The sequence below is a fragment of the Alexandromys fortis genome, unplaced genomic scaffold, assembly GCF_014885135.2.
Source record: "Alexandromys fortis isolate MF-2015 unplaced genomic scaffold, M_Fortis_MF-2015_v1.1 scaffold_173, whole genome shotgun sequence".
Classification (NCBI taxonomy): Eukaryota; Metazoa; Chordata; class Mammalia; order Rodentia; family Cricetidae; genus Alexandromys; species Alexandromys fortis.
The window spans coordinates 431,035-458,650 of record NW_026068051.1 but is presented as its reverse complement, the minus strand read 5'-3'; the positions used below and the strand labels follow the sequence as shown (position 1 = coordinate 458,650).

General features: G+C 48.4%; 1 protein-coding gene across 2 annotated transcripts in view; it reads right to left on the bottom strand.

Annotated features, from left to right (window-relative positions):
• Ypel2 (yippee like 2) overlaps positions 1-24,983 on the bottom strand; it is a 54,414-nt gene extending 29,431 nt beyond the window's left edge. Inside the window, exons 1-3 of one of the 2 annotated variants that reach the window (XM_050119520.1) lie at positions 24,771-24,983; positions 6,822-6,891; positions 6,185-6,495 (exon numbers count right to left, since the gene is read on the bottom strand). In XM_050119520.1, coding sequence (XP_049975477.1) covers positions 6,185-6,301 — 117 coding nt within the window. In that variant the 5' untranslated portion in view covers positions 6,302-6,495; positions 6,822-6,891; positions 24,771-24,983. The remainder of the gene's footprint in view (positions 1-6,184; positions 6,496-6,821; positions 6,892-24,770) is intronic. The other variant, XM_050119518.1, reaches the window with a different exon arrangement.
• Positions 24,984-27,616: the final 2,633 nt, after the last annotated feature.

Genomic DNA, 27,616 nt, shown 5'->3' with positions numbered 1-27,616 from the left:
ATGGGGTGTGGAGGGAGGTGAGGGGTATAGGGTGTGGAGGGAGGTGAGGGGTGTGGGGTGTGGAGGGAGGTGTGGGGGTATGGGGTATGGAGGGAGGTGTGGGGGTGGAGGTGGGGGTGTGGTGGTATTCACTTGTAATTCCAGCACTGGGAGACAGAGACAGGGAGGTTTCCCAGGTCACCTGGGTCAGCCAGGCAGCCAAGTCTGTGGGAGAAAAGGCAGCCGAGGGACAACAATGAAACTGACTACGGCCCCACACGAAAGCACCGGCACAGACACACAAACACACACACACACAGAACTTAAAAAAGAAAAAGAAAAACAGACTCAGAGGCACAAGATTCCCAACTAGGCCACACAATGATAGTTCAACCTCTCGATTCTGAGAGTCCTTTAATTACCGGGTAGAACTGGAAGCCCAGTAAAAAACTTCTATGAGATAGATATTTATAGAACAAGCTTCAATCCTGTTTCCTCCCCATTGTCAAAATAGAAATACTAATTTTATTTCAATTTTTTAATCCAGTAGAGCATATATCCATTGGATTGAAAAAAAATAAAAAAAAAAATAAAAGGGGCTGGAGTGATGGCTTAGCAGTTAGGAGCATTGGTCAGCCTTGCAAAAGACCAAAGTTCAATTCCCAGCACCCACATGACGGCTTAGGCCTGTAACTCCGGTAACTCAGGGGATCCAGCATCCTCCTCAGGTGCCGGCCACACACAAGGTACACATACATTCAGGCAAACACACACACACACACACACACACACACACACACACACTCAAAGTGAGAGTTCCACATGCTTTGTGAGCTAGCCAAGCCCACGGCCCTGTGACATGGACGTGTTCCTCAGGAGTTGCTGTGCTTTAGTGGGAGCGTGACTTATACCCCAGCATCTACTTTGCTTGTAGATTTGCCCAATTGTTTTCTCCTATATTCTTCATGTGATTTTTTTCCTCTTTTGAGATAGGATTTCATGTAGCTCAGGTTAGCCTCAAACTTGCTATGTTGCCAAAGATGACTTATGAACTTCCCAACCCTTCTGTGTCCAACCCCTAGTGCTGGAATCACACACACAGACTGCCATATTTTTGTGGTTCTGGGGATCCAATTTAGGGCTTCCTACATGCTAGATGCATCCTCAGCCCAGGACCGTAATACTTTAGAACGTCAGTACTCAACCTGTGGGTCGTGACCCCTTTGTGGGTCAAATGACCCTGAGGGTCGAATATCAGCTATCCTGCACACCAGATATTTACAACTCATAACAGTGGCAAAATTAGTTATGAAGTAGCAATGAAAATAATTTTATGGTTGGAGGTCACCATCACATGAGGAGCTGCATTAAAGGGTCACAGCATTAGGAAGGTTGAGGACCACTGCTTTAGAGTCTATGTGGTTGTTTTTGCTGAGACAGGCTGTTTCTGTGTAGCCCTGGCTGTCCTCGAACTCGCTCAGTAGACCAGGCTGGCCTCTGCTTTCCAAGTGCTTGGGATTAAAGGTGTGCGCCTCTAACGCCCAGCTAGAGTACTGAAAGCTCAGAATGGTGGGCAGCAGAAACCAGGAGAAACAAAGTCCTGCCTGACAGGACGGTCAGCAGGGTGGGACAGATCTCTGCACCACAGCAGCACCCCGCCAGGCCCGCAACCTTTAAGCCACTGCACTGGAGTGAGAGGTAGAAGGCTTGCTGGGAACCACAGGTGTGGAACACTAGGGCTCAAAGGCACAGGTGGAAACTAAGGACAGCTTAGCCCTTTAGCGGCCACTAGATCAATCAATACGGCATCAGCACATGGCACCCTCCCACCCCTCTTCTCAAAGCAATGCCACAGAAAATCTCTTAGCGGGAGGAGAGTCCAAATGCCACCACAGCCAGCCCGATGAACCCCACAAGGAACAAAACCTGCCTCTAGAGTTCCCAGCCTTATTTAGAAGGCAAGTCAGCTTAGGGCCCTTAACACAGAAGGTGGCCCAGACTGAGATAGAGATCGCTGGTTCAGAGTACGCTGACCTAAGGCTGGTCACTGCCACACCCAGAATGGTTTCCTCATCAAGACCAGACAGTCTGCAGTCCTAGAACACCTGTCTCCAGAAAACAATCAGACCCACAGATCCGACCAAACAGTAACAAGTAGGTTGGGTGGTGAGCAAAATATTGCTTCCTTCCACCTGCCCGGACACCCACCCAACAGCCTCCCACAAAGCCCTTCCGATAAGGATCAAGTCTCGGAATGAAGTCACAAGTTTCTAAACGCCCTACCGCTCAGTTGAGGGCTGGTGGGCAGACAGCAAGGGAAGGCCTCCTCACAAGAGCTTTGTAAAACTGGACTTGGTGGCAGGGGCCTATAGGTCTTGACTGCTAGGGAGGTTAAGGCATACGGACTCACTGGTCCGGTGGAAGCCGGTGTATTTTTATGCTGGGCCTGCCAACATTAAGAAACAACACTGCGAGCAATTCCTCATGTCAACTCAAAACACCCCAGCATGGGGACCACAACACCCTCTAAGAGAAAGGCTGTAGGAGCCTTGGCACATTCCCCGGAGGTCTCCCCTCCCACAGACCAAAGGCTGAGTTACTTCCTATGGACACGTTAGGCTCCCAACTGTCCCCTCTGTACACCCAATGACCAGGCACCAGGTCTTAATGTTAAACACGTGACTATTACCCAGAATGCCCCTCCAACGTACTCCCCCTACTCTACATTTGCATGGGAAGACCAAGAGAAGAAATGGAACCATTTCATACTGCATTCATATTTACAAACCACCTATGCACCCCTGACCTCACTGAGCTGTGTGGCGACCCCATGAGGTAAGCCTTGCTATGGAGGCACACAAGAAGTGTGGTTACCTGCCCCCTGCTCTGGGTCTGAATGCCACCGCCCCACCATCGTGTTGAAATACATGTATTGGGACATGTGGCCTTTAGGAAGTTATTAGGCCACGAGGGCAGAGCCCTCATAAGTAAGATGATTGTCAGGATAAAGAGGCCAGAAGAAGCCAAGCTCAGTAGCACATGCCCTGATACCTGGGAGGTCAAAGCAGCAAGACCGCTTTAGCCCAGCAATTCAGAGACCATACCAGGCAACTCAGCAAGACTTTCTCAAAACACATACACAAAATACGAGAATACATAAATAAGCCAGAGAAAGATACTTTGCCCCTCCCACTATGGAAGGCCACACAGTAACAAGAAGCCTTCTGTGAACTGAAAAGTGAACCTTGAGACAACCTCGAGTTTGCCAAATTTCCAAATCCGGGGTTTCCCCGCCTCCAGAAGTGTGAGAAGTCAATGTGTCTGTTGATGGTCCATTGTTACACTAGCCTTCACAGATGTCAGACTCCATTAACAGCCAATAGCATTTTGCCCATTTTATGAGCAAGAAAGGAAAGACTCAGAGGTTGGGCAGCTGGCTGCTGGCAGCTTACCTCCTGGGTCTGTAAAGAGAGCTGGGAAGGAAGCAACCCCAGCACAGCTTTCCAGCACCAGAATCAACATATTCTGGCTGTTTAAACTTTACCATGTTGTACTTCCCTGATGGCTTAGCAATGCTGATAGGAAGGGAGCCTGAAATCCCCTGCTCCTAGGCTCACTCTGTGCTCCAGACCTTTGCATCTCGTGCGCTATAATAAAGCAGCCCCCAAACAAAGGTTCAGCTCTCTGACTCAGGACCCCATTTCACGCACAAAGCCTCATTTAGCTGCTCTGCTGCACCCACCCCCGCTATCTGCTGCCCAGCTCTCAACTCCTACTGGGCAGACTCTGAAACCATACAGGAGATTAAGTCAAGAGGGAGAACAGGAGGGACATTCTCTCCTTGAACTTTCTTAAATGGAGGAGGGGGCACGAGAAAAGAAAAGGCCCATTTTTCCAAGGAGGGGGCCGAGGCAATGATCTTTCCATTAAGCAGACGTGCATAAGAATGTATAGATTATTTAATGCTGGGGGTGGCAGAGCGGAATAAAGGAAGCTTTGTACCTTCCCCAGCACCCTTCCCTCACTTTCCCCAGCCAGGCATTCCACCCAACTCTTTAAATCATCCAGCCCTGATGTACCCCATCTGTGCACTGGCCGCAGCCAATGAAATCAAGGCCTGTGCTGACTTTGGCCTGGACTTGTGAGCCTCCCTGCCCGGGGAGTGGGTAGGAAGGAGGACACGAGGCCAACCAAGCTTTTCTTTCTGCCTCATCTCCCAAGGCTCCATCTGCCCGTTTATTTGATCACTTACTTACTGAGTTTTTGCCATGGGTCAAATTCTGATCTGGGAACTAAGTCAGACAGAACACAACAGAAGGACGTGGAAGGGTACATGAGAAAGGGGGGCTGCTCTCGGCAGAGGCTTGAGACCCCCACTTTCATATCCACAGAAGGCCGCTTGTGTCTCGTGGCTAACTGAAACAAAGCAAGGACGTGACAGACCGCCAAAGGCCCTGTCCACCTGACCAAATGCAGTAGAGATAACCTCGAAGGTCATTGCCATCTCTACAGAATATCCGACTTCCATCCATCTTTTCAGACCTGCAGACAAAACCGGCTTCCCTGCTGGTATGGCGTGGCCTTCCACTCACCTTAAGGAGTCACAGGGGTTACTGGAATAGCATTTTTTAGTCAGTACACAGATGCTAAAATGCACTGGAGCCTTGACTTCTTACACCACAGACACTTCTTCCTTATGTTAAAATGGTGCCATAGATGTCTCCCTAGATAGAAACACTTATTTTGGAAATGTCTCCAGGAAAAGGTTGTGGAAGGGATACAGTGCCAACTCAAATACGGGTTTTTGGCTCACATTCCATGCCAGGAGACTGGCTAGCTCTTCCATAGACATGGCCTCCCACATCCAAATTTCCAGTCAAGGGTTTACCCCAAAACTCCAAAGAACCCTGCACCAAGATGATACAGTAGATAGCTAAAGGCTCGCTCAAGTGTAAATAACAAAGTTTGGGGATGAAGAAGAGTGGAACAGGTGGACATTCTGCCAGGGCCCTGGGGCATCGAGGTTGAGCTTGTAGGTTACTGGGTAGCTTGGAACAGACCCACAACAGCAGATTCTGTTCTGGGCCCTCATTTCAGAATCTGTGACTGCAGACTCGATTATCTGGTCAGCCTTCACACACCAGTCAAGGCAGCCAGCTGGAAGAGGAATGTTCTGAACTGCGGGCTGGAGCTGTCACCCCTCTTGGGCCGAGACTGCCAAACCCAAGGAGAAGAAAGCAAGAGTCTTTGCCTAAGTATCTGTCTGTCCCTTAATTGTGTGGAGGCTAGCTTCTCAAGAAAGATGCTATTAAAGGGGGTATTCTCCCACGATCTTTTTCTCTTTGTCAGAGCCTAGTAAAACCTGTTTCTCCTCCCCTGGGAACCCAGGGCTGGGAGGGAGATAGCTCCCCTGAGAATATTGCCCGAAGTATTCAGTTCCTGTATTACACAATTGAGAACCCGAGTTTATTCATTAGTAACCCCCAGCCCCAACCTCAGAAGCAGCTGTCGAGGCACCTCTGGGGAAACAGGGACTCGTTCTTTAGCTATGATCAAATGTCACTCTGTATCACTTTATATAGAGGTTCCTTCAGGCCCGCGGCTCAGCCTTTCAGCAGGCCACTTTTGTTCCTCCCCAAAGGACAAGTTTTCACAATGCCTCAGCCTCGCCACTTTCCTTGGGGCTTGCCAGGGGCTCTCCCATTTGAGCTAACAGTGGGGATGGAGCCTGGCTCTGTGGTAGAGTTCTTGCCTAACATACAGAGGCCCCGATGAACCACAAAACTGTGAGCTGCCAGGCCCCAAAGCCTCTAACAGGGTTGACATCTAACTTCTAACATAAGCTGCTCCGAGCTGGGCGGTGGTGGCGCATGCGCCTTTAATCCCAGTACTCAGGAGGCAGAAGCAGACGGGTCTCTGTGAGTTCGAGGCCAGTGTGGTCTACAGGTTCTACAGGTTCCAGGACTGGTTCCTAAGCAACACAGAGAAACTCTGTCTCAAAAAAATCAAAACAAATACAAACTGATCCACTACTCTGTCCCTGCAATTCAGAGTTGATTCTCAGTGGACAGTCTGCAGGTCGGCCCTCTCCTTATAAAGACAGTGCAAACATCCTAGACTGTAGGAGAGCTTGTAAGTCTGTGACCGCAGGAACAGGAAATGCACCCTTACTGGGAGGCAAGAAAGGCCTTCATGACACCAGTACCTTGGAAATGAGTTCGTCATGATTGGCCAGGTGAGCTCTGCAGTGGATGCAGCTGTAGGTGCGGTGGCAGGAGGGCAGGTAGGCCTGAAACGTCTTGGATCTTGTCATCTTCACCATCGGTGCAGCTGAGCGCGGGGTGAACTCTGGGGCAGCCCACGAGGCACTCCCACAGGACGGGTCGCACGGGAAACACCGGAAGACACAGGTAAAGGCCGTGGTTTGGCGGGGGGTGGGTGTGCGGCAGGCTCCACACACTGGTGACGTCAGAGGAAGGGCTCTCTAGCAGAGGCCCACAGCTGGTTCTCGGCAGCCTGCAGCAAAGGAAAACACCATCAGCAGATGGAGCAAAGCTTCCGACAGGATGAGCGCAAGCGCCTGAGAGGGATCAGCAGACACCGGCCACAGAAGACCTGTCCTCGTCTCTGACCCCCTCACACCGCACCACTTCAGCCTTGCTGGCTTTGTCAGATAACTGGAGATTCAGCATTAACACAGTATTTTCAAGAATGACACAGGTGCCTAGCAAACTGGCATCCGCATCCCTGAGCACAGAACTGAAGATGGGCTATTGGCAGCCCCCCGTGGAGGCCACTTAGGAACCCACACCCCCAGACTCGGAAGCGATTCAGCTACCCACCACATCCAACAGTCCAGAAATCTCATCTATTTTCAGACTCCAGGAGTACGCCAACACTTGAAGCCACCACCTGCAGGGAAGCAAACCACACAACAGCCTCATCTGGAATAGTGTGGGACTTCCCACTTAGCAATGCCCTGAAGGGTGGTAGCCAGCTTGTGAGAAGTGATTCTCTCCGCAACACCTTGCTCCGACAAGGAGCCCAGTGTATGTGTTTATTTGTGTATTTTAAAAGGCAAAGAAATGACCTAAAGCAAGCATAACATTTGAAAAACCACATTTGAAAAACTATGGAGGTCACAATTCCTTTCCAATTCTCACATCTCCCATTGCTACCTGGTCTCAGACTTCTCACTGGCCTGCTAAGAATGGGGGAGAGGGTTGGGGCTCCCAGTGGAGCCACGTGAAAGAATGCCTCTGAAGTTTTGCTTACCTGAGACTCTGGCACCTGTCTATTCCCTGGACTTCACTAATGGGGGAGGCAGGCGTTCCCACTTGCCTGTCTTCCCAGGAGAGCCGGAGTGTTAATTAACATTTGCATCATGCTTTGCAGATTCGATGATTTAGAGAAATGGGGGAGGAAGACGAATAAAACAAGCTCTCCCTTATTGGACTATCTGGGATCCACCTATACTTAACAGAAAACCTGTAAATCATACTGTGCTTTTTCTCTAAATCCACTACCTAGAGCCAAGTCTCCCTTGGGAGGCTGCTCTCACCCCACGCCTTTCATTCTCCCCACCACAGCCATCACGTTTGCACGCTACCCTTTTGTGATACCACTGCCCAGCACAACCACGAAGATAAAAGTGGTCCCTAGCCCTTATCCAACAGTGTCAGCAACTTCCCAGCATCCTTGAGCCACGTGGGCTCCATGCCCACACATCTCCTGTGTGACCTGTCTGATTTCTGAAGGCAGGCCTGGAGCCTCTTGCCTCTGTTCTGTAGAGCTGAGAGCACAAGTCTGCACCACCATGCCCAGCTGTCTAAGCCAAGTGGTTCAAGTCCACAGCCTTGGCTGCCCAGGGGCCAGGATGAGTAACATCAGCCCCTGGGGCTTACACAAACACCAAGGAAAGAAGGGAAAACAATGGCCCCGGCAGCCTCTCTGCTTTACAGAGGCCATAGTGTGTTTTCTTATGCACGCAGACAGCTTCTCAATTATGTATTTCCCTGGAGTAGAATTATTTCTTTTCTCACTTCTCCTCTGTAGGAAGCCTAAGAAAAGTACACAGGCAGAGGTTCCTGGCTATGCCCCAAATCCAAAAGCGTTCACGGCTCCTTCTACAGAAGCAGCACTTGCAGCATGCATTAAATGCTGAGTAGGTCACAAACATGGACCCATGCAATCTACCTCACATGACTCTGAACTGAAAAAGGAGAGAAAATGCTATGGTGTAGGTACTGGCTCAGGCTGCAGGGTGCTGGAAAACCCTGGAAAGACCCGGCCATGGACATTTGCATTGTCTTCTGCAGACTCACTGTCCTCTTAGTGGGAGGAGTATTTTGAGACAGGGTCTCACTAAGTAACCTAGGCTGTCCTGAGGCTAGTAAACCAGGCTGGCCTTGAACTCAGAGATCCAAAGTGCTCTGCCTCCAGAGCACTGGGATTAAAGATGGGCACTATCTTGTCTTACATTATTGTTCTTTAGTAATTTCACAAGCATCCTATAGAAGGGACTTCTCTCTGGGGGTTGGGGCGGGGGAGTGGGCAAGACATACAGAAAGTATTAGAAATGTAACCATGTTCAACTGTCAGGACAACTAGAAAGACCTAGAAGAGGGGAGCTAGAGAGACCAGTAGTGAAACGAGAGGGCTGAAGAGGGCGGTTAAGAACACACTGTACTGGCAGAGTTGGTTACCAGAACCCACATCAAATGGCTCACAGCAGCCTGTAACTCCAGCCTAGGAGGATCCAATGCCTCTGACCTAAGTGCGGGCGCGCGCGCGCGCACACACACACACACACACAAGCTCTCTTAAAAAAAAAAAAAAAAGTCCTGGGACAAAGAATGATGAGGCAGTGGTAAGATGCATTCTGTATCTAGTAAGAGAGAACACTTGCCAAGTAAGAAAACAAAGATGAATATCAGGCCCTAAACAAAACAAACAAACAAAAACCCAACTAAATCTCCTGGTCTTCTTCCTGTTTGTATAGTCAGGGTTCAAGAGGAACAGAACTCACACACCTACGCGCGCCAACTTATTACACTGGTCCAGGTAGTGAGTGGTACAGGCAGTCAGCAGTCCAGCTAGTCTAATGGTTGTCTATCAACAGAAAGTCTGAGAACCCAGTAGTTGATCAGAGGCTGGAAGTCTCCGCTGGTCTCCAGCATCAGCAGCTGAAGAGCAAAAGCTTCCTTCTTCCATGTCCTTAAACAGGCTTCCAGCATTAGATGGGGCCAGGTTAAAGGTCAATCTCCCTACCTGAAAGATCCCGATTACAGTGGGTCTTCTATTTCAAATGAATTAAGAATAATCCTTGTCTGGGTATGGTGCATGCCTTTGATCCCAGCTCTGTGTGTGTGTGTATGCGCACATGTGTATGTATGTGTGGCGTGTGTATACATGTGTACACCTGTGGATATATAATTGAGTACAAGGCCAGAGAGGAGTTCCAGAACACCCAAGGCTACAGAGAAATCCTGTCTGGGAAAAAAAGTCAAAAAAGTAAAATAAAATAAATTTAAAAATTGCTTGACTTAATTCTCAATAAAGAAAATGCATTGAAGTTCCTGAAGAGAAATGAATTACATATACGGGCACAGCGCTTGGCACATTTTAATTTCTGAACTTTGGTCCCTGCTAATGGTGCCACCGAGTGCATAGATTACAAGAGTCCAACTTGTTGAGCATTTTTTGCAAAGTCCAATTGATTTCCAACAATAATCAAAAGCCTTAGGGTGTGTGTGTACAATTTAAATAGCATTTTAAGTGAACTAACAGTGGAAATTAAAGGAAGCCTTTCTACCACCCCTAGCTGGCTCATGATGCTCACCATGGAAAGAAAAATGTGAAATATTATGATTAAAAACAAAGACCCCAGCTATACCATCTTGAGAGCCAAAGGCATGGGGAACCCTCCTGACTGACAGGCTATTCCCCACGGAGAGTCACAGTAGCCACTGAAATTCAAAACTGTACCTCCCAGGTGTGAAGGGGAGGAAGAGTGACATGTACTCTGACTTTAGCTAAGCCATGAGGAACCTGAGAAGCTGGGCAGCATCCCACAACAGCCTCGGAAGCTGGCCCTAACAGGAGCCTGTGCTGTTTAGGTAGAGCAGGCAGAAGGTGACTAGAAGTGGGCTCTATAATGTCACAGATGAGTTCTAGTCCTTCCTAGCAGGGTGACATCTGGCAAGTTCCTCAACTTGCTGACCCTCACTTCCCCACTCCAAATAACACGAGAAGCCTAAGAATGAAATGAGATGGCCCAGGGCTCCCCATTCTTAGGGGCCAGTGAAATGGAGAAGGCGCCATGTGGGACAAACACCCTGAACATGTGTGTGGGTCCAGCCCACCATCCTCACACCCCCATCCACATTTCCACACTCCTGCTGCCCTCGGCTACAGCCTTACCCTAGCCCGTGACCAAGCCCTCACCCCTCACTCGTCCGTTCTGACTTAAGTCAACTAAGGTCCCTGTGGCCGTACTGGAAAACTGGCTTTTGGCAAGCAGGTGGGAAGATGCCACGAGTTGGAGGACAGTCTGGGCTACATAGCAAAAAACATAGCACCTGGAGGCAGGTAAACTTGGATTCGGTCTGGATTCTTCTCACACTGGGCAAAATGCCTGAAAGGAGGTAACAGCGCCTTCATCCCGAAGGAGACGAATCCCACGATAGAGTGAGAGACGTATTCTAACGCAATACCAGGCAAATGGTTCTCAACCGCCCTGATTAGCTACAATCACTCTCGCCAACTAGGGGCACAGGAATTACTGTTCCCACTCTCAGGACCAAAGGCCCCAATGCTCCTGTGCCCCTGGCTGACTCACGGTGTACTCACGGTGTTGGGAGAATTCCAGGTCAGCCATGAGACGGGTGTGAAGGCACAGGCCTACAATTCTGACATTGCAGGAAGACCACTCCAAGTTTGAGTCAGGCTGGTCTATACTGCAAGTTCCAGGCCAGTCAGGGCTACACAATGAGACCTTGCCTCAAATTTAACCCCCCCCCCAAAAAAAAACCAGAAAAACCCCAAACAAAAATTTCTCAACAGAAAAAAAAAAGTCTTGTCATATTTTATTGATACCTCTTATACAGATATCCATAGGCAGCAAGAAGACCTGCCCCTTCTGAAACAAAGCCAGCATCCATCACAACCTGGACACAGAGTTGAGTCTTGATTTGAGCAGGTATATATCTGGGACTCCTTATCTGTTTGACACAGGGTTTCTCTGTGTAGCTCTGGCAGTCCTGAAACTACTGCAGACCAGCAAAATAGCAAAATTAGGGCTTTGGGGTGGTTTGAAGAAGAATGGCTCCCCCTTAGGCTTCTATTTGAAAGCTTGGTCACCAAGGAGTGGCATTATTTGAGAAGGATTAGGAGGATTAGGAGGTATGGCTCTGTTGGAGGAAGTTTGTCAGGAGGTAGGCTTGCTTGAGGCCTCAGGACAGGCCTCCTGTGCCCGCTCTTTGCTTGTGGGTCAGGATATAGCTCAGTTACTTCTCCAGCACCATGCTCCCTGCCATGATGGTGCACACACACACAGACAATCTTTTAAAATATAGGAGTACATACACCACATGTGTACATGTATGATAAAGAGGTCAGGCCCAGCTTGAAATGAATGCTCTTGAAACTGCTATAGTACTGGAGTTCAAATGCAAATCTGTCTTTGCATGCCTCACAATCAGGGAAAGCAAAAAGAAAATACCCAACTTGCAGGGTTTATAAAAGTATCCTCGGGGGCTGGAGAGATGACTCAGAGGTTAAGAGCACTGGCTACTAATTCCCAGCAACAACATGGTGGCTCACAACCATCTGTAATGAGATCTGGCATTGTATCCTGGAAAGTGTATATATAATAAATAAATTAATTAATTAAAAAAAAGCATCCTGGGATTGAGTGTACAGATTTTTTAAAATTTCCTGTTGAGGACAGGGAAGACAGTGAGAACACTAATACACAAAATCCCAGCATAAGCCAGGCATGGTGACCCAACACTCAGGCTAGCCTAACCTACACAGTGAGTTCTAAGGCACCTTGGGCTACGGTGAGACCCTGTTTCAGAAACAAGATCACAAGAGTTCATACCATGCGACCATCTTGCATGTTGCTTGGAGCATCTCTCTGTGAGAACAAACAAACTATGGCTCTTGGGGATGTGGGGGTGAGAAGGGGGAAGGTCGGAAAAGCAGAGCAGGTCAAAAATTCAGATTGCTGAGGGCCTTGCTGGATCCCAGGGTTAACGCCACAGAGGGTTCCTGGCAAAGCTTCCCAATTATCATAAATCACAATCAAGACTGAGTAACAAAAATACAGGCCAGTGTAACAGGTGAGGAGCGGGCACTAATGCTTCATTCACGGCTCACACTATTGGGCCGCGGTGAGGCACACAGATCCTTCCCCCTAAGCTTTATGGACCCAAGCTGGGCAAGGTGGTGCATGCCTACAACCAGAGCACTCAGAGGATTGCTAGTTTAAGAGCGGCCTAAACAATAGAGCAAGCTCCAGTCAGCCTGAGCAAGGCCCTCTTTCTTGAAAACAAAGAAATATAGGCCTCACTTCCATCATGATGTTCTCCCAGCCTCTTCCTCTCCAGACACTTAGCTTGTGTATTCTGCTTCTGTGCCTTTGATACCCTCCCCCCCTTTTTTTATTTTTGCTTTTCTAGACAGGGTTTCTCTGTAGCTTTGGAGCCTGTCCTGGAACTCACTCTGTAGCCCAGGCTGGCCTCAAACTCACAAAGATCTGCCTGTCTCTGCTGGGATTAAAGGCGTGCGCTACCAACGATCAGCCAACCTCTTTTCTAACAGGCACTTCTGAGAAACTCCTAACACACTTCAAATGAAGCTTACCAAAGTTGACACCATGGGCTGGGATGAAGCTCACTGGAGAACACTATCTTAGGGTTTCTAGTGCTGTGAAGAGACACCATGACCATGGCAACTCTTACAAAGGAGTTTTTTTTACAGTTTCATTTTTACAGTTACATTTACAGTTTCATCATGACGGGGAATATGGCAGCATGCAGGCAGACATAGTGCTGGAGCTGAGAGTGCTACACCTTACAGGCTCAGGAAGTCAACTGACTGTCACACTGAGGAAGCTTGAGCAAGAGACCTCAAAGTCTACCCCACAGTGACACACTTCCTCCAACAATGCCACTAATAGTGTCACTAATGTCCTAATAGTGTCACTCCCTTTGGGGGCCATTTTCTTTCAGACCACCACAAGCACTTACCTACCCATGAGGTCCTGGGTTCAACTCCCTGTAGGTACTGCACTTTTAAAAGTGCACTTTATTATCGCGTAAATGTGTATACATGGATGTGTGCATATATGCTTTTAGCACCTGCATGGGCACAAGGACAACACAGTTCTCCAGGCTTGCACACACTGAGTCTTCTCACTCTTCCTTGTAAGTAGCTTGTTTAGATTTGTTTATGTATCACATGTTTTGCCTTGGTGTTTACACGTGCAGACTGCCTGGGGCCTGCAGAGCTCAGAGAGCACTGGATCCCCGAGAACTGGAGCTACAGATGGTTGTGAACCACCAGGTAGGTGCTAGGGACTGAACCCAGTGCTTTACGTGTTAGGCAGATGTTCAGCCTCCATCTCCTTAAAGACCCCACTGACCAAGCAGGCAACTTCTTTTCCTTTACTTAGTTCAGGTCCCCTAAAACAGTTGACCTTTTAGGTTTTTGTTGTTTTTGCTTTGCTTTTGTTTTTGTTTTTTGGTATGTTTTGGTTAATTAGCTGGGTTTTTTTTTTTTTTTATAATGCTGGGAATCACACCCAGGGCCAGACATGCCTGGCAAGCACTCTACCACTGAGCTACATCCCAGACCTGGTTGTAATTCCTTCACCCGTGGCAGTCCTCGGCAGTAGCACTACGAGCCCCATCCTTTCACCATGGGCTACCGTCCAGCCTTACTCCCTGACTCAGCTCTTCTGCCTCCAGCTCATTCTAGAATTCTACTTCTAAAACAATTTGAGCACATCTCTCTCGCGTTTCAAAACCCGTATCAGTTTCCTATCCGATTACAGGGCACAGTCCGAACGCCTCTGGTGGTACCAACAGCCTGAGCCAATTTTCATCGCCTCCCCACTCCACTCTGAGCCTGGCTAACAGACCAGGTCAGTTACTACACTGTTTCGAATTATTCCAGTTACCTGCCACATTCTAATCTACCTCCCAGGCCCTGTAAAAACCTGCTCACCCCTCAATACCCAGCACAAATCAAACCCTAAGCAGAGCTGGCAGCCCCTTATCCCAGCCCACAAAGAATGTCTTTCTCTGAGATAGAACTTATCCCACAAGGCATGAAAGTGCCTGAAAAGGTCCAGTTTTCTGACCCATCCTCCACGGTGGTTTCTCTGGGACTCCGCATTCAGCACACTAGGGAGCCCTAAAACCTGGTTAACTGGAGACAACTGGGAACCACGCTGGTGGTTTTAAACTTCTCCTGTGCTTGCTTGCCCTCCTGCACTCTTACAGACCCTCCCAAGTCTTATACCCACTTCTGGGCATTACTCCAACAAAGGCAAGTGACTCTTGAGGGGCCAAGTCACCAGGACTGGGAGATGGTGACTGAGACTCAGCACTGTGAGGTCATAGCCCCGATGAGCAGCGTGAACCTCTGTGATTTACCTGCCTGCTGGAACGCTGTCTCTGCTCTGCCTCCCTGAGCCTTCATCCTCCACCTCTCCACCATACCCATGAGAGCTCCCACATGACCCTACCCAGGCTGTATGTGCCTTCTGAACCCTAGAAGCTCTCGGGCTGCTCTAGGCACCCTCTCCCAGGGGATCCCACAGAACTCACAGGCAGTCTAAACTGCAGATCATGGCCTTTCAGGCCGGGCTTAGAACCCCTCAGCTTCGCCTTTATTAAATGCAGGCGAGGGCCCATTCACCTTGCTTCCTCCAGGCCAATTCTGCTCCCCTTTAGTGTCAGCCTTTACACTTCCAGATGAAATCCTGGTTAAAATAAAACAAGTAACATTCATTCTATGTTCCGTGACCCGGAGCAGTACCCATACTTGCACCCCAGACAGGGCCAGACTTAACTATAATGGAAAACAGACACTTAGAAGCTCTGATGAGAACACAGCTTTAGACCACAAGAGACTCGGGCTAGCAGTGGTCTTGTCTGGAATCCCAGAACCCGAGAGGCAGAGGCAAGAAAACTGCTGTACACTTGAGGCTAGCCAAGGCAAGTGAGTTCCAGGCCAGCCTTAGCTAAATAGGGAGACCCAGTGTGACCCCCAACTTACCTACTCCCCAAAGGAAATGATACGGCCTCTCTTCAGAATTCTCCTTTGCCTTCAAGCTCCAGCCTGGTCCCCTCCCCTCAGAACTCAGGCTCAGGAACTATCCAGTTCTGTCAGTGATTGTCTGATGCTTCTGGGCTTCCCAAACTCAACAATCTGCTGGATTAATGAATGTCTTTTGGACTACAGGCGCTGCCACGACCTTGATTTCTCTCTCGGATGGGTCTCCAGGGCACAGCTGGGCCCCAATTAACTCCAAGCTATCCATCCCAGACCTGCCAATACCGTTCTGCTGTTCAGATGTCAGCATGCCTCTGGCTTTCTCACTTTTATCCCTAGTTCTCATAAATCCCACATTCTAGATACAGACTGTGGCTGAGCTCCCTGCCTTTCCACAGCTGAAATCTGGAAATTGAACTTTTAAAATTGAGAGCGAGAAAGGTAAGAGACAGTATCGAAAGGATGCCTAAGACAATGAGCCGGCCAGTCTGGGAAGGACTCTGGTGTTGGGGCCTCTCTGTACGTGCACGGCAGGTAGACCTTATTCAAGACAAAGCTGCTTTCCTTGCAGGACAGACTCACACGCACTTTGCCAATTCAGCCTTTCCATTTAAGAAGCTCCTGCAAAACTAGTTTGCGGGTCATCCCTGAGCCAGACACAGTACAATCCTGGAAAGCTCAGTTAGGTGGGTGTGGGGATGCATACCTAGCTGGTGTTTGGGAGGCTGAGATAAGAGGTTGGAAGTTCAAGGCCAGCCTGAGCAGGATTTAATCTAGTGATGACCTTGAATTCCAGTACCTTCTGCTCCTCCTTCCTCAGTACTGGGATGGATCCTTTCAAATCAGAAGTCTGGAGAAAATGTCGCCTTGGTCTCTGTGTCCTCCAGAGTTTAAGCTAAATGGAAAAATCTGCATGCTAAGCAGTAGGCTAGCACAGCCAAGGCCAGTCTGAGAGACTAAGAAAGATGCTGCCCCAAAATACAGGGCTAGAGATGTATAGATATAATAATGTAGCTATAGGGATGGTGAAGTGCTTCAAAATGCAAAGGAAAACTTTGAAAGTCTAATCCTTGGACTGAGGAATATAGCTCAGCTACAGATGCTTGCCTGCCAGGCACAAGGCCTTGGGTTCAATTCCCAGCACCACAAAAATATAATAAAATTTATATACACACACAAATTATTGGCTTTGTTGGGGTGAGGTGAGGCTGGCCTTTCAGAATTGAAACAATCCTCTGACCTCCAAATGCTTGGACTATAGGTTTGCAAACATACCTATAATATATGCTAGAATATGTATAATATAATATAATGACCTGAGATGGCACTGAAAATACTATCAGATTCAATACTTCAACAATAAATAGCTAAAAAGGAAAGATGGCTCAGCAGTTAAGAGCACTGGCTGCTCTTCTAGAGGCCCTGGGTTCAATTCCCAGAGCCCACATGATGGCTTCACAACCATCTGTAACTTCAATCTCAGGGGATCCAACATCCAACATGTGTGTACAGAGCACAGACAGACATACAGACAAAATGTCCATACCACACATACAAAATAATCCTTACAAAACTGAGGAGAAGCAGGAGGGAAAGGACTGGGGGAACAGCCGGAACCAGAAGGGAAGGTGACAGATTAGGCACAGGATCAAACTGGCTTTGGTTCTTATTAAGAGTTTAGTTCTGAGGCTTTAGTTAGGTGTGCAGACCACCTTTTCCTGAAATCCCGAAGAAACTAGACATCTTCAAATCCCAGCCTTTGGAGGTGAAGGCAGGAGATTCAGGAGTTCAAAGTCGCCTGGACCACAGGAGGTGGAGGGAGGGGGAATGAGAAAATGAGCTGAGTATCTCTAGAGGTTTTCCACTGAGGACAAGTAAGTGTGTGCCAAGGAGCCACTGTTCCAAGCTCTCCAACTTCCTTCTATTCCTGAGAACAGAGTCACAGTTCACGTCCATCAAGTTGTCCCTTGCCACGGCAATGGAACCCAGGCAGCGGTCCCAAACTCCAGTGTGCACTCCAGAGCATATTCTGCCCTTCACTTTAGAACCTCTTTTATTTAGGCTCACCTCCAAGCGCTCACCCCTCTTTCTCTGTCCCCAGAATAAGTTTTTCTGAGTAATGATTATTACCCATGAAAACAAAACAAAGAACACCAAGATTACATTCCAGCCCAAGTTAGAAGTTCTTCACCAGTAGTTGTGGCCAAGGCTAAGCTCCCAAGCCCCAGGTATTATATTCCCAAAAGGAACTGGAAAAACAAACCTGCAATGATTAGGAAGGTAGTGTCGCCCAGGACTAAATTTAAACCAACCAAAACAAAATAAAGCCAATTTGATACAACAAAGTTCCCCCAGAGCCCTCTCTGAGTCCAGTGGTACCCATTGGCCATTTTCACATCAACTTACTCTTTCCCAGCCAGAAGCATGAAAACTCTAGGCCTGCTATTCCTAGAGTTTTCCACTTCCGAGCTGGCAATTTTGCCTGGACATAACCCATTCTCAAGACCAGAAGGAAGGGCTGCCCTATAGCTGGGAAGACAGAACAGCCATGCAGCAGAAATGCGGGCGGCGACACTGCACCACCGTGGAGAGATGCAGGGGCATGGAAAAGGAAGCGTGTTTTGCTTAGGACTGAAACATTCTGGGCAATTGGGGGCTAGGTGAGAAGGGGGTACTCCTCTAAAATGCGCAGGAATAGAAAGAACTCTGACCTGAGAAACTGAAGCTATGATCTGTACTTGGGGCTTTGATTTTTCTCAGATCCTGGGCTGACCAGGAACTTGTTGATCGACCTGCCTCCACCTTCCAAGTACTGGAATTACAGATGTGCGCCACCAAGCCAGTTTATACATGGCTAACACCTAACACCGTGATCAGTTCCAGCTACCCCAAGTTACCGCTGCTTCTGCCTCCACCTCCCGGCACCCACTGAGCTGTACTTTATCCAAGCAAGTTCTTTTTGCCTGCTTAAACCTCAAGGTTTAGATTTCTAAAACAAAATTATCTCACTAGATTTAATTCCCAATCCAGCATATATCGAGTTTGAACCTAATGTTACAAGTCATTCATATAAAATTAGAAATAAAACAAAAATTATAAGGTTAACCCTGAAAAAAAATATTAAGATGCAGGCCTCCATGGACTTAGTTAAAATCAAGCCAGTTTTTGGCTCTGTACCTCCTGGCAGTCAAAGCAAAAAGAGAAATATGAGCAGTTATAAATTTCCAATTTTCAAGACAAAAAAGCATACCAGTTCCTCTGGAGGGCCAAGGCTTTTCCTGGCACTGTGTTCTAAAAGAATTTCTCCCTCCAACTTCTTAAAGGAGACATTATAGGAGGCTGTAGCAAGTTTTCAACAATATATATAAATCCTGAGAACTGCAGAAACAAGTTATATAAAGCTCCTTCTCCTATGTTTTCTGTGAAAGCAAGGCACTCAGGGAAAGCGCTCCTGGAGAAGACAGAAGAGGGTCTCAATAAGCGGCTTCCAGTCAACCCAGCTTGATTAATCGAGGCCACAGGTAGACAGCGTGTTTGTTTGTGGTGGTAAATCTCTGGGTCTTATTGAGGCTTTCTCTGTGTAGCTCTGGCCTTGAACTCAGAGACCCACCTACTCCTTCCTCCTCCCTCCTCGTCCACCACCCAGCTCACAGTATGCCTTTTCTAAAGCTTCCAATATTCCTTCTTCCAAAGACACTGAGTCTTCAATAGGAAGCTACTGTAAAAGCAGCCAGCTGGAGCTAGTAAGCTCCCAGACAGCCCGCGTACAACAAGACCCCATCTCAAGATCCAGAAGAAGAAAAGAGTTGGACAGCAGTCTGTATACAATTTGATGATCTCTAAATTGTATTCCAGCTAGACATGGTGGTAAACAGCTTTAAGCCCAGCACTCAGGAGGCAGAGGCAGGTGGATCTGTGATCTTGAGGCTGGCTCTACACAGCAGGTTCCAGACCAGCCAGTGCTACACAGTGAGACCTTATCTCTAGTATAATTTCCATTCTAGCTCTGTCCAGCGTCTGGTTTTGACCTTTATTTACTTTATTTACTTAATATAAATGAAGACTTGGTAGTTGCCCACCACTCACTGCCAGATCAGTTGACTGGGAATGGACCCCTGCCAGCCAGGAGTGAGTCCACCCCATACTATTATACTGTTATTAATAGCAGGCCCTGAGTGCTTCCTAGGTGCCAAGCTCTAGGCCTGGTTTCCCCTGCATTCTCTCATTTAATCCTCTCATAAATCCTGAGTGATGGCAACTATTATTAGTCCCATTTTACAAATAAGGACCAAAGATTTAGAGAATTGTAGATTGCCCAAGGTCACAGAGCTAATTATCCCGTTCTTTCTGGTTCCAAAGCCAGGCCCTCAGCTCCACTGTAGGGCCTGCTGGTATTAACGAAATGTGTGATTACCGATAGAAATGCTAATGCATGTCAGAGAAAAAAAAGAAAGAAAACCCAGCGAGAACCAGAGTGAGGTCAGTGCAAAAGGCAAGAGATGTTTATTAACAGCGACCGTGGAGCTTTCAGAGACTGGCAACCTATAAATGGAATAAGGAATACAAAAAAATTGTGGAAAATGCAAGGTGTGAAAGAAAATCAGAAAATACTATCTTCATTCCAAGAGACAAAAAAAAAAAATTCCTCATTCTCGTATTCTCCTTAGAAATAGTTGCACACCTTTAATCCCAGCACTTGGGAAGCAGAGGCTGGTGGATCTCTGTGAGCTGGAGGCCAAGCAAGGCAACAAAGAAAACCTGCCTCAAAAGGCTTCCTGCTCTATAGAGATTAAAGCTTAAAGCTTGGCCGGCTTCTTTGGGCATTACGCTTTTAACCAACAGGTATTTATTTATCCAGTACCTGCTGAATGCCAAGTATTGCCAGCAGGGAATTGATGCTCAATATTCCATTCCAATAAACAAGTAAACAATAAATTTTCACATGAAAGTAAATGGATTTTAAAAATAATAAAGTTGGAGGCTGGGGATGTAGCTTAGCATGCATGACACTGGGAGACCAGCAAGATGCAGAATTCGGCCTGTAATTACACCATTAGGGAGAAAGAGGCCAGACATAAATTTCAAGACCAGCTTCAGACAGGAGAGACCCTGTCAAAACAAAGTTAAGGGATTAAAAAAACCTTTGGGCAAAAAGCAGCTGCTGGTAACCAGTCAGGGAGGGGCAGGTTTTCATCTGGAAAAGGAAAGGAACAAGAGAAAAAACAAGCTGCACACCTCCTTTAATCCCAGCACTTGGGAGGCAGAGGCAGGCAGTACAGTGGTTCAAGGCCAGCCTCCTCTATTAGAGCTAGTTCCAGGAGAGGCTCCAAAGCCACAGACCCTGTCTCGAAAACAAAACAAAACAAACAAAAAACCCAAGGCAAACAAGAACAAGCAAGGTTAGAGATTACGTCTCTTGTTCTTGTAGAGGCCCCGGGTTTGGTTCTCAGTACCCACATGGTGGCTTATAACCATCATAACTCCAGATCCAGGGGAGTTATGATACTCTCTTCTAACCTGACACCATAAATACATACAGACAACACTCATACAAGTGAAATAAATCTTTGAAAAGAAAATGCTGTAACCCAGAAAGGGGGGGGGGGGGAGGCTTACACTGGGTGTGGTGACGCACACCTATAATCCCAGCAGTCAGTGGTAGAGGCTTGAGGACCAGGAGGGCAAAGCCAGCCTGGGCACACAGCAAGCATACAAGCATAGCATGTTTCAGAAAGGCCCAAGTAATTGCAGCAGAAATGAGGGCAGAAAGGCAGGTGATAAGGTGGGGCCAACAGGGGGGGGTGCACGAAGAACAGAGCTGCACCCTGCTGAAATTGCTCCAGCCCACGGGGAAATTCAGGAAGATGCAATCTTTTACAGACCCAAGCAGACAGCACCTTTTGTTATGGAGAACATCACCAAAAACCTGTCAGCCCTAACAAAATACCTTTGGCAGTCAGGCAGGCAGGCAGGAGGGCACTGGTGGCCTCTCCATCACTGTGGGCTAGAATTCAAGATGATGCTTTGTACCTGTCAAGAGGACCCAGTGGTTTGGTTTGTAGACCCGGAGAAAGGCTGAGATAGTTTACAAAGGGAACTGTGCCTGATCTCCTTTCCAATCCTCCCCTCTGCTTTTCCTAAGACTTGTTGGCCCTTGCCACGCTTGCTTTCATTTTTTCTCTGTGCTCAAAACTGGATATGCTGACTATGAGCAGCTAGGCCAAATGGAGTGTTATTAAAGTTAATTTAAACAATCTCCCAGTGAACGCTCTCCTGGAAGGCACTTTGTTGCCAAGAAGGACCAGAGGAGAATCTGAATTTGGATAATTAAGTGTCCTTTGTAAAGCTAAACTGCAGCTTTAATTCAAAGAAACCTCTTCCACCAACCTGTTTGGACAAAGTAAGAGAAATTGACTGTACAGTTCCACCGGCGTGTTTCTGTACATCTGTGCTTAAAAGCATCAGGAACCGAATGACTAAGAAGACCCACCTGCACACACTGTGCCCATGCAATTCAAAGAGACAGCTGACTAGGCAAGAGAGGTGGGAACTTTAGTCTCTTATTAACATCTGATGATAGACAAGTCCCTGATTCCGCCCACCCACCCACCCCCAAACCCCCAAATCAAAATAAAGTCACAGCCTGCCTTTCCCTCAGGCTACACAGTCTGGAATACCAGCCAGACACAAAACAAAATCAATCCTTTCTTCTGCTGGCCAGTTGTTAATCCCCCAGGCACCGACTGCCTCAAAACCATTAACATCATTATGACAACGAAAACGCACACAATTTGTGAAGAGCACAGCAGCTCATCAGAGTCAGCACCGCTCACATCTCCAACCCCCCACGCACTCAGAAGCACACAGTGCTACAGAGCCAGGAGCAGCAGCTTCCCGGGAGCTGGAGTGGAGCAGAGCACCTGTTTACCTAAGCTTTTGAGCATGGTCCCACTCTGTAGTGCCAGCGGCTCTGGAACAAGCTATGATGCAGAGCAAGAGATCTGACTGCCTCTGCCCCCTGAGTGGTGGAACCAAAGGTGTAGCCACCATGCCAGGGCCCCTTTCACAGGACGACAGCTAGGAGCTGAATGATCTGAAAGCTTGCACCAAGTGTGGGACAGCTTCCTGACTTTGCACTTCATATCCATTCTCCCTGTGCACTGCCATCAGCTCCAGGGAGACCAGGGTTTCTAATAAGCTACCTGCATTGTCCTCTAACAAGCCACGCGGCACCCCGAGCTAGCAACTCTAAACAGGTGTGTGGGGCCTAACGCCTATAATCTCTACACTATGGAGGCTGAGGCTGGGGCTATTCAGGGTGTTCCAGGCCAGCCTGGGCTGTAGTATGAGAGGAGTAATCAAAACACTATACATATGCATATGTATGTTTAACGTATAGGAATTACACAGATACACATATGCATTTCTTTAACACTGTATTTCCAAACCCTACTCTAGCCCTCGTGCATTCAGGCTAGAGGACCTCCGCCCTAAACCAATGTTTCTCAAACTGGAGGTCATGACCCGTTTGGTTAGGAAATCAAATTAATGAGTCATGACCACCAGTTGATTTTTTTCTAATGAAGCGGGAAAACAAACACCCCGGCATATTGCAGGTACTGTGGGTAATAGTTACCACTTCCCAAAACTTCTTTCAATAGCTGGCCAGTGCACATGTTCCTTACTGTGGATCCAAAGTTTGAAAATCGTGGTTCTAAAGAACCAAAAGGTTTTTGTTTATTTTCTGAGGCAAGAGCATCTCCTTACATAGCCCTGTTTAGCCTGGAATCCCTTTACACAGACCAGGCTAGCCTTAGTAATCCCCCTGCCTCTACCTCCAAGAGTTCAGGGCTTAGTCGTACACCACTATTGCTAGCTAGGAAAACAGTTTATTTTCCATCCCTACCCTAATTCAAGCAGAGAGATAAGATCCAAGAAATGGTGTTACTGAATTCTAAACTGGTAAGGCAGAGCCCAACTGAGGCAGGGCATGAGCCCAGGCCCCCACTCCATCCCATTTTGACCCTGTCATGAAGTAGGGAGCAGATCGCAGAAGTCAAAGTGAAGTTCACCCAGCTCTCGCGATGCTGGGCAGTGTAAAGAACTCACTGCCACTCACTTCACAGCGCAGGACAAAAATGGGGGAACTGTCATAGCTGAGTATGAACCAGGCACAAAGATACGTATGTATGAAAATGGCATAATAAAGTCATTATTTTGTAAACTACAGAATTTAAAAAAATTATTTAAAAAGAATGAAACTTCCTTGAAGGTAAAACTATCAGCATTAAAAGCAAAAACAGTTGGCTGGATTCAGGTAAAGCCTATATGGCAGTGTGTGGCAAAAAGGTGGGAAAGTGTGAACCCCATCTTATTGATCAGATTCTGAACCCCCAAACCAGACTATCGCAGAGCTACAAGCCTGAGATTTTCCGTAATTCCCTTGTGTCTCTAATGTTCTGTAAATGGGATACAGAAAAGTAATCCTAGTCTTGTCCAAAGCTCTGGGCAGAGCCCATCTTGCTAGAACGACAGGACAAAAGACTAGTAGCTAGGACCCTTGTTAGCCCTAAGCCTTTCCAACTCGGTAGCTCAAAGACACTCCAACGTGGCAATAACAAATCAACAAAGAGTCAAAAAACAAACACCCAGCAGAGCTCCTGAGCAGACCAATTTGCCATTTCCAGGCCGGACTGTGGAAGGTTGGGTAAACCGGGGGATGCTCACTCAGCTTCCGAAAACGGTGGATAAAAGTGAGGTCAAGAGGTGGCAGGCAGTTGTTTGCACAAGGGGTCCAAAGAAGCAGGCGTGGTCCCCCTCCTTAGTGCCAGTCACAAGACGCGAGTATTGTCGTGTGCCCCCACTCTTTGAGGAAAATCACCCGAAAGGAGTCAGCACGCAAGCAGGTGAAACTTGAAGCAGGGGGAGACAGGAGCCAGCTCCGGGGAGGAACCCTCCGCAGAGGCCCCCGCAGCGGGTCTGGCAGCAGAGTTCGCGCCCACCCCTTGGCAAGGCCGCTGGGGAGGTGCCGGGAAGCGTCCAGGCAGGAACTCGCTGCGGTTCCCTCGGCCTGGGGCTGGCATAGCACTCCGGGGACTTTTGAGGGCCGTGTGCCCCAGACCCAAGTGTCTCGGTGGAGACACAGACCACACAGCCCGTGTCACCGTGTGCCACCCGCGAGGGAAATCAAGCCAAACAAGGGAAGCGGCAGCGCCCAGACCTGCCGGTCTCCACCTTCGCCAGTCAGCTCGCGGTCTTCCCCAAGCCCCGAACTCGGAGCGCGCGCCAGTGTTTGTAAACAAACCGGTCACGTGGCCGCGGCAGCCCGCTCCCCGCCCCTGGCGCCCCGAGAACCCTTGGGGAGATCCCGAGGGACCTCCCCAGCATCGCCCCAACCGAGCTGGGCTGCGTGCTGTGCCGGAGCCCGACCGTCTCCAAGGCGAACAGCTCGAACCCGCGCGGACAGCGCCCCACGCCCACGCGCAACCGGCCAGCGATCCCTTTACCTGGCTGCAGGCTGCACGGTCCCGCCGCGCCAGGCTCGGCTGCTCCGGAGTGCTTGGCGACGAAGGACTGCACGGCTGACTCTGGCGCTCCCTGTGCGCTCTTAAAGCCACAGTCTCCGCCACCGCCGCCGCCACTGCCGCTCCGCATCCCTCCGAGTCCGGGCCGGGGGCTTGCCGGGTGACAGACGCGCCCCCGCGCCTATCCCATCGGCTCAGCACATAGCAACACGCCACCGGTTGGTCCGGCACGGCCGCAGCCCATCAGCGAGGAGCCAATCAGCGGAGGACGGAACTCCGCCCCTGCTTCCCCTGCCTCCCGCCCCCAACCCCCACCCGCCCCTCGCCCTGGTGGGGCGCGCGTGCGAGGAGTGTGGCGAGGTCCTGGTCCCGCCAGTCCGGCAGCTAGCGGGCGGGGCCGGGAGGAGAGAGGATTGGGATGGGTGAGTTCTCTGAGACAGGAGGCTGTTTGGGTTTACTGCGATTCCCAGGACCCGGGGCTACGATGGGACTTGGGATTTACAGTACTTCTTGGAAAACCTAGATAGTACTTCCTCCCTCCGCTTTTAATTCCCGACCTAGAGCCTAAGTTACCAGAAGTGGTCCTCAGACTTCAAGGCAAGGGGATTTAATAAGATAGGAGCAGTCTCAGCAGGCCCACCCATGCCCTGCTTAGAAGCAGAGAGACAATTCTCTCTGCCCTGCTCGTCATTCCGACCAGATAAAACCAGAAAAGGACGGTCTGGTGTGTGCCAGGCCCTGCGTTCAATCCCGGTACTGGGGATGGAAGAGCACGCAGAAGGACTTTAGAGGAATTGGGGTGCCCTATAGCAATAGGTTTTCCAGGGTCTTCAGAAGTTAATGAGGTCGCTTAACATAACCAGAAAGTAGAATAAGAATGGTCAAACTGACCAAAGAGGAGGAGTCAGCATTCTGGGTCAGTGGGGTGGTGCTTTTCAAGGAAGAGAAGGTTAAAAAATAAACTCCTGACAGTCGGGAAATCCAGGGAGGTACCAGGTGGGTGGAGTGGGGCAGAGTCTTCCAGCAGGAAAACAGGTCAATTTGATAAAGAATTCCTGCCAGAGACAGAGGATAGAGCAGGTCTAGCCCTTCCACTGGGGTTCTGCATGGCGTGGGGGCAAAAACATGTTTTCATTGACATTTTAGAAAGGAGAAAAATAAGAAGAAAATACATGGTAGTTGGGCAGGGTAGTCCGTGCCTTATCATGCAAGTGCTTGGGAAGTGGAGCCAAAGGATCAGAAGTTCAAGGTCATGCTCAATTGAGTAGCCAGTTCCTAGCCTGCTTAGGTTAGGTGAAAAAAAGTACATTTCTGGCTGTGAGGTGCTGCAGGAGGCCCAGGTAACTACTGTCTCATGCCCTGCAGTAATTATTGCATAAACCTAGTATGGTGTTTGGATAGATCCCCAAGTAACTCAAAATGTCACCTGGAACTCCACCCAGCTGTTTCTAATGTACATTCAACCAACCAAGTTGTCTTCAGTTAATGGACATCACATGGTTAGGTATAAATGCAGTCCCAAAGTTAGTAAAACCAAAACTGTCTGATAGTCGCTGGTAGGTATCAGTTTCGGTGTTAGAACACTGTCATTGTTTACAGTTGACTACTTTGAGAAGTCTAAATTCTGGGTGCAAAAAGCCTTCAGCTAATTAATCACAAACTTGAAAGGTTTAAGCTTTAAGGACGTATATTAAATTCTTCAGATTTGATTACCAGCCCAGGCTACCTCCTGGATAAATTACTTTGTGTCCTTAGGCCTTAGTTCCCACAGCCTGAAATAAGGGGCTGGAGACAGGGCTCACAGGCCTCTTGCCTGCTATGCTTGAGGTTCTAGAATCAATTCCTATTACTGTGAAAATAAATAAGGAGGCTGAAATAAGATGGTTTCTGAAGTCCCTTCCAACTCTCGTTTCAAATAAAGAACCAGAAAAATCAGCTGGGCGGTGGAGAGGTAGAGGTGGGCAGATCTCAGTGAGTTCAAGGCCAGCCAGCCTGGTCTGAAAAATGAGTTGTCCAGGATAGCCAGGAATGTTATACAGAGAAACCCTGCCTGAGAAACAAAAAAACAAAGAAACTAGAAAATCAAATTTGTTACATTTCTGCAATATTGTATTAGTGAATATATTTGTATCTACAAGTCCCCGACTCCCTAACAGTAGATCCTGTACACCCTAGGATACTGGTATGTTATGTAACAAAATTGAAGGCTACTGTTTTCTGTTTAAATAAAAGATAACATTAGCTAAAGAAGACCTGCCTAGAGTGGGGTGCTCTGAGGACCCCTGCAGGCATGCTGTGTGATTGCAGGCAATTGAAGAGGCAACAAGAACCACCCGATGGAAAACAATAGAATCAGCCTGCCAGAAAAAAAAAAAAAAAAAAAGATTAAGCCAGATCATGCCTCCTCCCAGGCAAAGGGGCCAAGCTTTGTGAGTAGAACAGAAACCAAGAAAAGGCGGCGGGGGAGGGGGGGGTTGGCCTATATGCTAGAAGTTGCTTCTCCTCTATAAACCCAAACAGCTTCTCTGGCCCTCAGTAGGTTTCCTCACTGGCTTGAGCACCATTTCCTGCTTGACGAGAATGTGTGCTGAGAACCTATAGAGAGGAAAGAAGCAAGGGCCAATGGACTAGACAGATATTTATCCCGAGGGCAGCAACAGAAATGAAGTGATGTGAGCTGGGCGGTGGTGGCGCAATCCTTTAATCCCAGCACTCGGGAGACAGAGGCAGGTGGATCTCTGTGAGTTCGAGACCAGCCTGGTCTACAGACCTAGTTCCAGAACAGGCTCCAAAGCCACAGAGAAACCCTGTCTCGAAAAAAAAAAAAA